The sequence below is a fragment of the Taudactylus pleione genome, unplaced genomic scaffold (genome assembly GCF_031769625.1).
Source record: "Taudactylus pleione unplaced genomic scaffold, aTauple2 ptg000055l, whole genome shotgun sequence".
Lineage (NCBI taxonomy): Eukaryota > Metazoa > Chordata > Amphibia > Anura > Myobatrachidae > Taudactylus > Taudactylus pleione.
This window is the reverse complement of record NW_028284457.1, coordinates 11,476,108-11,489,386: the sequence shown is the minus strand read 5'-3', so window position 1 is coordinate 11,489,386 and position 13,279 is coordinate 11,476,108. Positions and strand designations below refer to the sequence as shown.

General features: G+C 44.6%; 1 protein-coding gene across 2 annotated transcripts in view; it reads left to right on the top strand.

Moving 5' to 3' along the window:
- Positions 1-13,279, top strand: part of MMRN1 (multimerin 1) — a 160,323-nt gene that overhangs the window by 132,187 nt on the left and 14,857 nt on the right. For both annotated transcript variants that reach the window (XM_088464474.1, XM_088464473.1), the window contains exons 4-5: positions 9,041-9,142; positions 12,051-12,227. In XM_088464474.1, the coding sequence (XP_088320600.1) occupies positions 9,041-9,142; positions 12,051-12,227 (279 nt within the window). The remainder of the gene's footprint in view (positions 1-9,040; positions 9,143-12,050; positions 12,228-13,279) is intronic.

Here is a 13,279-nt window from a genome sequence, read left to right as displayed (position 1 = left end):
TTGCAATCTGTCGTATCTGATCAAGACACTGATTGCCTTATCTTTGATGGGAAATTGGAACAATTACAGAATTTGATGCTGCAAAGTCTGGAACGTCCTCCAGACCTTTTGCAATCTGAAAGAATTATGGGCCTAATTCAGACCCGCTCGCGAGCGCTGGCCAAGTGCGCATGCTCGCTACAAAGGGAGTGTGCTGTCAATGGTGAGTGACAGCACGCCCCCTTTGGTGAGCGTGCTGGGGGTGTGGCTGCCCAGACGGAGGCGTTCCCATGGGAACACCTACCGTCTGGAGCCGGCCCCACTGACATAACAAGTGATGTCAGTGGGAGTGCTTTCGGCTCTGATAGAGCCGAAAGCACTCCAGGGCTTGCGGCAACGAGACCTTATCACAAGGGTCTCATCGCAAGCCTGATGGTCGCAATGGTCTTGACCATCCAACCATCTTTTTGGCCGGTCGCTATAGCTGTGGGTGGTCACCCACAGCTATACGAGCGGCCAGGAGGTCGCTCTAAAAACTAAGAGGGATGGCCCTTATTCAGAGCGAGCTCTGTCAGAGCGTCCGGCTCTGAATCAGGGCCTATGTTCTTGCTTTTGGCATTTAAAGGAGAAGCTAATAAATGGGCTGAGCATTTCATCAGATCCTATGATCTGGATTCATTAATCTGTACTGTCCTTAAGAGGTTTGGGGGTCCACACATAGTGATTGTTGAGCCTTCCAAAAGTCCAGCTCTTTCTACAAAAAGATCATCTAAATCAAAACCTGCTAAGACTTTTAAGAATCAGTCAACCAGCAAGCCTCAACCTCCTCAAGATCGTAGCATCTCCTCGTTTTTACAGGAGACTTTTCCTACATACTGTATCTCCACTCTGGAAGCCTGTTATTGTATTCTGGGAATTAATTTAATGTGAATTCAGAAATGAAGAAACCATCAGCTTCTCAATCTGTGAAGTATTCCATTCTTAATGAAAAGATTATGGTTCAGCCTTTAGATGATGACACTAGTTCTGACTACAACTCAGTAGCAAATGTAAGATTCCTGGAGGAACTTTTGGTGGATAATACTAACATCTTTAAGATCCCCATTGCTAAGCCTAAACAGGTGTGGAAGAAAAAGAGACATTGTCGGAGACATTGATCATTCTCTCTTTACGCTAAGATTCTTGCTCCCCTTATTGACATTGGGGTGTCCAGAGTCCACCCTCAAAGGGGGGGGGTACTGTTAAGATCCATAACAGTGGATCATCTTGGTGCAGGTCCCAGTCATAGTTGCCACTGGAACATTACTGTCACGGCTGCCGACACTTGAGACTCCTGGGAAGAGGCAGGCCTACTAGGCACAATAAACTGGGGTGGCTTTAGGAATTACCTTTTCATGAAATCTCGATAGCATGGAATAAAAGTAAATAGAATTTATTCACAGGAGAAATATAATAGCAACGTCTCACATAAAGTCTCAACAACACTGAGGTTCATATAAGCAATAATGAGTATAGGAAAAAGAAACATATAGTCTTTAACACAGAAAAGTTAATATGGTAGGGAACCCCGAGTCCAGTATGAGGCTAACACCTCAGGATGGTATAGAGGAGCTTCACCTGGGTGGAACCCTGTTGTGATGGAGACCCGGAGCAGAGTGAGCCCTGTGATGCGGTGAAAGATGCAGCAGAGTTGCGCCCTGTGATGCTGTGAGGTTGAAGCTGGGTTGAGCCCTGTGATGCAGTGAAGTCGGGGCAAGGTTGAGCCCTGTGATGCGATGAGGTCAGAGCAGGGTTGAGCCCTGTGATGCGATGAGGTCAGAGCAGGGTTGAGCCCTGAAGTGTAACTACACTCCAGAGCAGGGTTGAGCCCCGTGATACAATGAAGGTTGAAGCAGGGTTGAACCCTGTGAAGCGGTGTGGTTCCGGAACAGGGTTGAGCCCTGCGGTGTGACTAGAATCCGGAACGGGGTTGAGCTCGCGATGCGGTGATGATAACTGGAACAGTGCAGTTGACAATTGTAATGAAGATGGGTTCGATATCCACAGGAGTGAGAGGCAACAGGCAAAGTAAATAGTGCAGCAAAAGGTGAAACCACAGCAATGGAGCAAAAAGCAATACTTAGGCAATGGCTATGCTGAGCTCTGTAGTGCGGCTGGTAACTGGCATCAGAAGTTTAGCTGGAACATGAGCGGAGATATAGCAAAGTCCACAGCAACCCACAGGCACAGCATGGATCTGGCAGGAGTCCAAGAAAGACCTGAAAGTAATGTTGCACAGACACTGAGACACAGTTAGTAACAGGCTTTATACTAGAGGTCTGTGATCCATAGGAAGTTCAGAACATTTGACACAAATGGAATCAGGTTTGAAATAATGAGCAATCTAGGAATCCCACAACCTGACAACACCTTGGAAACAGATGATCACTTTAACTCTCTATTCCCTGTATGTGAAGAATGCCAGCAAGCAGGATAGCTCCTCCAACGACCAAAAGGAAGTTTGGAAAAAGTAATCTATTTTTATGTACTGAAATAGTCACAGTCCTGACAATTACATTATGTCTTGTCCTTGTTCCGACTGTTGCAGGCAGCTGGAAATCCTGTCTAGTCTATTTTCAGCTCTAAGCTGTAATCTTGCCTGTCTGTCTGTGTGCAGACTTCAGCTGCACACTAATTAATTGTCTCACTGTGTGCTGAACCCAGCTGCGCACTAGCCTGTCATTAGGAAAGGCTCTCTGCAGGGAATGGCTCTTATTGGATCCTGCATCTCATAAGTTACAACCAGCCCTGCACTCAGTGCAGGTTATATTGTCTGACTACCACTGTATGTTGCTCTGTTCACAGTTACCTGAGTTCATGCCGGTCTATCAAGTTCTACTGTTATGGTATCCTGATCCTGTCAGTATTCAGCCCTGCTGTATTATTACCACAGTCCTGTCTAGTCATGTCAGTCTGCATTCAGCTAATGTTACCTGCAGTGTTCTCCACCTTGCTGCCTCCAGTTTGTGTTCTTGCCACATCTGAGTAGATCTGTCTGCCATCTGGTTCCTGCTATAGGGTCTGCTAGGCCTTGAACTGTGTTATTACTATCACAGCTCAGTAGCTGCACCTCGGCTGTCTCAGTCGCATTACAATGACTAGGCTGCATCATAGTCAAGTACATCTAGGCTATCATAGCCGCATCTTGGCTCCCAGGCCGCATCTCTGCCAAGAGTTCACATCAGCTCTCAAAGCTGCATCTCTGCCAAGTTCACATCATCTCTCAAAGCTGCATCCCTGCCACGTTCACATCAGCTCTCAAAGCTGCATCTCTGCCAAGTTCACATCAGCTCTCAAAGCTGTAACTTTGTCAAGTACTGTATATATCAACTCTCAAAGCTGCACCTAGGTCACAAGGTCACAACATTGCCAAGTTCACATCAGCTCTCAATGCTGCATCATGGCCTGCTTAGCCGCATCTTGAACTGTATCAGTATTCCTGTCTGAATTCTTGCCACATCATTTGTGCCTTATCTATTTAATGTTTGTCTAGTCCTTTGTTTGTAATCTTGCCAGTCTTGTCCTTGTCTGTTTCTTGCCAGTCCTGTCTTGTCTAGTCTTGTCTAAATCCTGCAATACCTCAATCCAGGTAACTCCTGCCATGCAGCCTGTGTTGTTGGTTTAGACGCTCCTGGCCAGATAACCTAGCTACTCTTTAGTCCCAGACGTTCCTGAGACATTTATCTGCAGCCACTTTCCAGTTAGCCCCAGTAGTGGAAGGACTGCCACTCCTCTATCAAACCTTGCCCTGGTCAGCAGTCCTGCGATCTCTTCTTGCATGAGAATCGTAACAATAGGATGCAAAACCAGTGTACTTACCCTCCCACATCCTGCCCCATAGAGTTCAAGAAATTTCTCAAATTCCCCCCCCACTGCCCGTCAAGTAACCAGACTTCGCGTGTGTTGGGGGGTGGGGTCTGGACAAGAGGACATCACCCGGATGCAGCCTCTGAGGACTGGATCAGGGTTACTGGTGTCATTACAGGGAGGGGGAGCCCACTGCCTGCCGAGTAACCGGATTGCATATGTGTTGGGGGGGTGGGGCCTTGACAAGCGGACATCACCCAGATACAGCCTCTGAGGACCAGAGCTTGTTACCAGTGTCATTTCAGGTAACAGGAGTTGGGAGCTGTCTGTTTGTGCAGCCCCATTGCAGGTTTAGATGCATTCACATATTACTTGGCCAGAGAGGGAGGGGAGAGACTGAACGTCTCCTCCAGGGACACTGATCTCAGCTATTGAGTCAAGTAAGTGGCCAGGATAATGCTTATTACTGTGCAGGCTGCCAAGGGAGGGTGCTGTAATTATGGTGGGTGGGTGACACAGAGGGTGTGCTGTGCTGGGTGACACAGAGGGTGTGCTGTGTTGGGTGACACAGGGTCTGCTGCCCTGAGTGACAGAGGAGGAGCTGCACTGGGTGACAGAAAGGGGGAGCTGTGCTGGGTGACAGAGGGAGAGCTGCACTGGGTGACAGAGAGGCGGAGCTGCACTGGGTGACAGAGAGAGGGAGCTGTGCTGGGTGAAAGAGAAGGGGAGCTGTGCTGGGTGAAAGAGAGGGGGAGTTGTGCTTGGTGATAGAGGGGGAGCTGTGCTGGGAGAAAGAGAGGAAGAGCTGTGCTGGGTGAATGAGAGGTGGACCTGTGCTAGGTGACAGCGAGGGGGAGCTGTGCTGGGTGACAGAGAGGGAGTGCTGTGCTAGGTAACAGAAAGAGAAACTGTGCTGGGTGAAAGAGAGGGGGAGTTGTGCTGGGTGATAGAGGTGGAACTGTGCTGGGTGACAGAAATGGGCAGCTGTGCTAGGTGACAGAGGGAGAGCTGTGCTGGGTGAGAGGGGGCGCTGTGCTGGGTGAAAGCAAGGGAGAGCTGTGATGGGTGACAAAGAAGGGGTGCTGGGTGACAGAGAGGGGGAACTGTACTTGGTGACAGAGTGGGGGTGCTGTGTAACAGAGAGGGGGAACTGTGCTGGGTGAAAGAGTGGGAGTTGTGCTTGGTGAAAGAAAGGGGGTTCTGTCTGACAGAAAGGGGGAGCTGTGCTGGGTGAATGAAAGGGGGAGCTGCACTGGGTGACAGAGGTGGAGCTGCACTAGGTGACAGAGAGGGGGAGCTACACTGGGTGACAGAGAGGGGGAGCTGCACTGGGTGAGAGGGGGTGCTGGGTGAAAGTGAAGGGGAGCTGTGCTGGGTGACAGAGAGACGGAGCTGTGATTGGTGACAGAGAGGGAGTGCTGGGTGACAGAGAGAGGGAGCTGTGCTGAGTAACAGAGAGAGGGGGTGCTGTGTAACATAGAGGGGGAGTTGTGCTGGGTGCTAGAGGGGGAGCTGTGCTTTTTGAAAGAGAGGGGGTGCTGTGTGACAGAAAGGGGGAGCTGTGTGACAGATAGGGGGAGCTGTGTGACAGAGGGGGAGCTGTGCTGGGTGAAAGAAAGGGGCAGCTGCACTGGGTGACAGAGGGGGAGCTGCACTTTGTGAAAGAGAGTGGGAGCTATGCTGGGTGACAGAGAAGGAGAGCTGTGCTGGGTGAAAGAAGGGCAGCTGTGCTGGGTGAAAGATAGGGGGTTCTGTGCTGGGTGACAGAGGGGAAACTGTGCTGGGTGAAAGAGAGGGGGAGCTGTCCTTGGTGAAAGAGAGGGGGCGCTGTGCTTGGTAAAAGATAAGGGATGCTGTGCTGGGTGACAGAGAGGGGGAGCTGCGCTGGGTGACAGAGGGGAAACTGTGCTGGGTGGAAGAGAGGGGGAGCTGTGCTGGGTGACACACATGGATGCTGTACTGAATGTTGTTATAGGTGGTACAGTGCTGGGTGACAAAGACCTGCCACAGTCAGTATGGGACTCGGAAAACAGGATATGAGTTGGAGGATGGGGGAGGCAGAGATGAATGGAGAGTGTGGGCTGGGAGCTAAGGGGGAAATTACGCTGAATGAAACACCCCTGAGTGTCAATACTGTAGATACACCCATAGATGGAGCTAAACACACCCTTTGGGCAGAGCACGACATGCCCCCTCAACTGCACGTGGCGTATTCTGTTACTGAATATAATCTCCCTAAAACTAGATTTCAAAAGTAGGCAAGTATGTTGCTAATTACTGGTACTGAGTGGTCATCTTCAACCCATTTTGCAGCATTCACTTTTTAATGGGAAAGGTGACTCCAGGTTAAAAATGCTCATGTTCTCAAAGGATATTTAAATGGCTTGAAGACCATGGCACTAATATCATTGCTAAGTCATTACCTTAGATGCCAGATCTGTATACAATCAAGAATGAAAGGCAGAATTATTCTACTATTATTTTGTGTGGGCCACTCTGAAAAATTTGTGAGATTTGGTGGGCAGGATATATTAGTTTTACTGAAAATAAATACTGAAAAAAAAAAAGAAAAATGTTTTTAAAGTTTAATTTGTTTGGTTATATTGTTTTTGTGCCCCTCCCCCTCCCCTTGTGTAGCTTGATTGATTTTGTGCTATCCCTCCTTTTATTTGTCTTAACTGATTTTGTGACTCAAATTTATGTACCTGTATTGATTTATTGATTATGAGCTCCACGCTTTATTTGTCTATATTCACTTTGTGCCACCAGTTACCCTTTATGTAGTATTAGTGATTGTGTGCCCCTACCCCAAATTTAATTACTTGTGGCTTCAGACAATGCAACCACCATCATTCCATGTAGTAAATCCACAGTGAGCAGCAGCAGTCTCCTCTCCTCTGCCTGTGGGGGGGTAGCGGTCACACTGATCGTGCCCCCTGTGGATTTGCACTGGGCTGAGGGTCTCACAGCACCCCCCTCCCCAGCCGCGAAGCATCAATGCAAATAGGTTTTTTTTTTAAGGGGGGTGTGACCATGCCTCCTGTAATTAGGCCAGGCCCCCCATTAGTGATGGCGCTTGGGATGAAATTCTACTGCCATGTTTGCAAACATGCTGTAAAGTCACCAGCCACACCAAGGCATTTTGTTGGTCTTAACACTACATGATAATAGCACATACATTTATGCATTTTCTTATGCTACGTGATAATAGCACATATATTTATATATTTATAATTGAGAGCTAACTCACTTGCAGGCACCTCCAATAAGTTGCTACAAGAACCAGCATGCCTTTAACTACTAGGTGTTCCAGAGACTGGTAAGACTGATTGTAGAGGGAATTAGGCACATAAGAATTAGTGACAGGAATCACTGGAAGCCAGGCACAAAGAACTACAATATGGATTCAAAGCTCAGGGATATATACCGTGTTTCCCCGATAATAAGACACTGTCTTATTTTTTTTTTTGTTCCAAAAAACACCATAGGGCTTATTTTCGGGGTAGGTCTTATTTTAACTAACATTGACAGCCCCTTATGCAGGCCCCCCTGTAGCAGTGCCCCTTATGCAGGCCCCCCCCTGTAGCAGTGCCCCTTATGCAGCCTCCCTTGTGTAGCAGTGCCCCTTATGCAGCCCCCCCCCTGTAGCAGTGCCCCTTATGCAGCCTCCCTTGTGTAGCAGTGCCCCTTATGCAGGCCCCCCATGTAGCAGTGCCCCTTATGCAGCCCCCCCCCTGTAGCAGTGCCCCTTATGCAGCCTCCCTTGTGTAGCAGTGCCCCTTATGCAGCCCCCCCCCCTGTAGCAGTGTCCTTTATGCAGGCCCCCTTATTGCAGTGCAAGTACGGTACTTACCTGAGTCACCGCCGTCTGGGATGTCCCTTTCACTTGCGCGCTGACTGGATCTAATATGATCCAGCAGGCGCGGCCGCACAGGATCCTCAGCGCGCGGGGGACGTCATGACGTCACCCGCGCACTGCATGACTGGGAACGCTGGTCTCTGCAGCGTTCCCAGCTCAAAAAGAAAAAAAGGTAGGTCTTATTTTCGGGATAGGGCTTATTTTAGACCGGGCTACAAAAGTAAGGGTAGGGCTTATTTTCAGGGTAGGTCTTATTATCGGGGAAACACGGTAGGTAGCCAAAAAGGTTCCAGGCAGCAATGATGTCTGAAGTTGCCTACACACGTAACGATGTTTTGAACGACGTCCTTATCGTTCAATCGTTCAAAAAATCGTTCAGTTTCTGAGTTATAACAATTAACGAAAATCGTGCAAGCGCTCCCCCGTTTGTAGTTTATAGTTAATTTCAGACTGTCCAACATATTGATTTTCATTAAGGGAAGGAACATTTTTCGTTCATCATTGTAAAAATCATTCATTACACTTCAAAAAATCGTTCACTTTTCAAGGGAAAATGTGACAGATAATCTGACAAATAACGTTGGTTACAAAATCGTTACATGTGTATGCACCTTGAGACTGATAATCTGACACCTACCTGGTGCACTATAAGCATGCTTAAATAACCCACAGAATAAATGGGTGGCAGGCCTATTAACTTTTGAGGTAACATGACTGAGGAGTTAAAGGATGCCTGTATTTCCAAAATGACTGGCAGCAATGAGGAAGCTGACAACATCTGGTACTGTAGCTCTCTGCTCAGTAGCTCTACAGAGAACCTCAAAGACAGCACGCTGGACCCTGGTTAGTACCCCAGAACATATGGTGCGTCACAATATTGTTGATACAAAGGGTGAGTGAAGCTGAAACAGTCAGTATAAAATTAAGGGCTGTCTATATGGCTTGGATAATGCAGTTCAGTCCTGTTGGTGAGCACACTATACAGTACATGGGAGAAATGCACTAGATTTCTAAGAATATTCTAGCTGGTATTATAAAGAAAGTTTGGTAGCTGACAGTGCAACATTATCCTTTCATCTAACCACAACAGTATCTCTATAAGGACACATACTGTATCTCATCCCTCCAGTTCCAATTTTTTAAGAATTTAAAAACAAAATGAGTCATCTGCAATGGCGTATGAACTCCTTATTTCAAGTAACATAAACATAGCTGTTTGCTATGCTTATGCTTTTTGCTTTTTCTTATTATTCACATTTTGCGTTCAAATTTTAAGGCTACAAATTTTACATTTATACATTCAGTACTTGCAAATAAAAAGAGTAAAGGAATAATGGTACTTTCTTTTTTCTTAAGCTCAACAGCATCAGGTGCAAATACACGGAAGCCAAGCTGAAAGCAATGTTGTTAGAAATACAATGGATTCTGGAGAGAAGAAAACACCACCATATGATGAAGGTTAGGAATTGTGTCACTTAATTAATGAGACCCGTGAATGTTATTAGTAAATCAAAATAGGACAGATGTTCAGTCTGTGAATGAAATGACAAAAGCAATTGATACTACCAATTGACTTTTTCATTATTTAGACTATAATTTAATTTATACAGTTAAATAAATATTTTAAATAAAATATATATGTGAATTATCTACTGTATATATACAGTAATACAACTAGTAAAAGGACCAGGCATATGATGAGACACCTCAGTCCACCCCTGATCTGCTCTGCCCCTTTCTAGTGCCATCCAGACTCCATCCTGGCTCTGTCCCTCCCCCTCCCTGCTCCATCCTGCCCGCCCCCACTGTATTCTTACCCTGTTGCTCCCTGTGCAGAATGATCCTCTGTCCTCACCAACTGGTTTGATGGGTTAGAGGTAATGCAGAGCTATTTCACATGTAACTGATGGGTAGAGGTAATGCAGAGCCATTTCATATGTAACTGATGGGCTAGAGGTAATGCAGAGCCATTTCACATGTAACTGATGGGCTAGAGGTAATGCAGAGCCATTTCATATGTAACTGATGGGCTAGAGGTAATGCAGAGACATTTCACATGTAAATGATGGTCTGCAGGTAATTCAGAGCCATTTCACATATAAATGATGGGCTGCAGGTAATGCAGAGCCATTTCACATGTAAATGATGGTCTGCAGGTAATTGAGAGCCATTTCACATATAAATGATGGGCTGCAGGTAATGCAGAGCCATTTCATATGTAACTGATGGGCTAGAGGTAATGCAGAGACATTTCATATGTAACTGATGGGCTAGAGGTAATGCAGAGACATGTCACATGTAAATGATGGTCTACAGGTAATGCAGAGCCATTTCACATATAAATGATGGGCTGCAGGTAATGCAGAGCCATTTCACATGTAAATGATGGGCTGCAGGTAATGCAGAGCCATTTCACATGTAAATGATGGGCTGCAGGTAATGCAGAGCCATTTCATATGTAACTGCTGGGCTGCAGGTAATGCAGAGTCATTTCATATGTAACTGATGGGCTGCAGGTAATGCAGAGCCATTTCACATGTAACTGATGGGCTTCAGGTAATTCACACAGAGGAAGGAACATAAAGAGACACACACATATACAAGCAGAGTCACATATAGTGACACACACAAACAGGGTTACATAGAGAGACCTATACACACATGCAGGCAGGGTAACATAGAGATACATACACACACACACATACAGTCAGGGCTACATAAAAAGGCACACACATACAGGCAGGGTTACATAAAAAGATACACACATACAGGCAGGGTTACATATTGAGACATACACACACACATACAGGCAGGGTTACATATAGAGATGGGATGTAGTTGGCATCACAGCAGTCAGGATGCTGTCATCAAAACAAAGGTATAGAAATCCAGACAGCAGTCAGAATCCTGGCACCAGTTCTGACCTCCAGCATCCTGAAGGTAAGTATTGTGGTTAGGGGGAGGGTTAGATTTAGGCTTAGAGGTTAGGCACTAAGGGGAGGGTTAGGGTTAGCTTGTGGGGGGTGGGGGGTTAGGATAGGCTGCGGGGGACAGCTAAGATTTGGGGTTAGTGTTAGTATACTTAACTAGTTGGGTAGAGATACCATCTGTCGAGATGCTGCTGGCATCCTCTACCCAACCCATAGAGACACATACAGACAGGGTTACCTTCTGTGAAAGTTTGTGTGAAAATCTTAATAATAGTTGGTTTTAGCATTAAACTAAATTATCATTCTTTGTAAAACTTAATTAATTCTAGAAACTGCACTTAATTTTTGGAGCTTTTCCATAGAGATGTTGTGTGCAAATGTTGCTTTTTTTAAAGCCAATTAATTTTTTTAATGATTATTTGGCAACTGGGGGCACCCATCTTTATGATTTAGGAATTAATGTGTTTGATAGGGGGCAGCTGTGTCTTTGCCCTTTCTGAAAGAAATACTAGCTACACTCCCAAGGTCAGGAAAAGCCATAGCAGACACAACTTATCTAAGTTTGCCCATAGCCTGCAAAAGGGGATAACATTAAATTGTCTTGCATACATTTTCCGCTATGATGGACCATAGCACTTGGTGGACAACAAGGCTTTTGGGCAAATACTATCTATGCCTTTACACAGCTTGACGTGAGCTAGGTTGGCAACAAAGCATCTGTTTCTAGGGCAAGTCCTGTTCATTAAAAAAAAAATGAAACATATTGCTTAACACAATGATAAAATGAAAGCTTGGTATTATCACATACTGGAAACAAAGAGAAACACTAGAACAAAATGTCTTCCCTACAGTATGTAGTAAGTCAGGGGTATTTTAAAAGAGGAGGGGGGCCATGCGCAGCCTCAATTTGAACCCCCTCCTCTCTGTTAAGGCAGTAGATTGTGGCTTCATGCCAATCTACTGCGCATGTGCGAGTCTCCGGGAAAATGGTGGCAGCGCCATTTACCTGGGGACATCTCTTCTGCGCATGTCCGAGTCACAGGGAAAATGGCCCATGCAGTATTAACATTCACTGAAAAACACAGAAATCATCTAAAATATCACAGCTGGGTCGGCTAAGTTGTACTCTGCTTTAACATTAGGTGTTTTTACAATATTGCAATATATTTTACTGCCAATTTTTCTACTAGATATAGGTTTTATCAGCATTTTATTAACTATAACTAAAGAGAAACTTTCTTAAAATATTCTACTTTCTCCAATCCTACCATCAGTCACACATATCTTCAGAGAGACTTGAGTAAATGCCTTTCTACACTGATAAAGAGACAACGATAAAGCCAGTCAAATGTTGTCAATGATTCTCAAAGAGTTTTTTGATGTATCACCTTATGCTAATGTATTTTGTTATCATTGTTATACAACATGACATGAAGCATTGCAGCAAAAACTGACTGAACAGATTTATAATCAAGAGATTAAGCTAAATCTTCTGAATCGGAATGTGGAAAACATCTCATCAAGCCTCGACAATGTACACAGAACACTGTATTCTCTGGAAGGTAAAATCAATGATGCTGATAAAGGGAAAAATCTGCAGTCCTTCCTGAAAGGTAAAAATATGCTACAACAAACACTAAGTCTGAATGCAAGTAGCTTTAGATAAGACTTAGAACATTTAAAAAATAGATATGTGACATTTTAGAATGTACAAGGTTTAAACAATTGTGGTTATTGTGATGCTTCTTCCTCCCTAACCATGCCAGTCTTTGTGTGGTTTTAAATACCCTGTGGATTAAAATACATCTAAAAAGCCGTATGATAAATCTATCAATGTATCAGTGATGTACACCTTAGTTTTACAAAAGTCTAATGCATAAAGATAGAAATGGTCCCTACTAAAGAACCAATAAAGAGATTTCATGTGTTAGTATTTAGTCACTTCAAATCAAACTGTTTTTGCTTTTGTCATAACTGATAGAATTACACCTTTCACCTGATCAATCATGAACCTAAAGGCAACCAAAATAATTTGTACATCTTTACCAGTAATTTTTTTTAGCTTTAATAACATTTTGCAAGCACATCTATTCAACCAATTAAATAATGCCTAGCTCCATGTTCTAAAAAATCTGATTGGTTGTCACAGTATAATTGTTTGATTTGCAAAATATTATACCAACAGTAGGCAAGACTTGCACTCCAGGTATGGTGTAACCCCACATCCCATAATCCACAGTTTTAGCATGCCTTAACAGCAAGTCTGTGGCAGGACATGCTAGGATGTGTAGTTCTACAGCAGCTGGAGTGCTACATGTTGCCTATCCTTTTATTATACAAAAATGGTAAGCCTTTTTTCTTGAAAGTACATAACTTTAAGTAATTTTCAGTTTAATTGCTACTTATTGTTTACATCTATTTTCACTTTTATGTAGAGAATTGATTCAATTGCTTTGATAACTTTATAGCTCGATTCATCATCGTATACAGTACATCATGATGTAACAACAATTAAAATTACTGTTGTTCATAATACATAATATTTGAAGCACTTTATCAGTCATGAGTAATTCAAATGTCACTAATTCCTGAGCTGAATTAATTTATCTGTATTCTGAGAATAAGTTTCTGGAGTCCGTCAAATAACATCTAGGCATGACAGGAA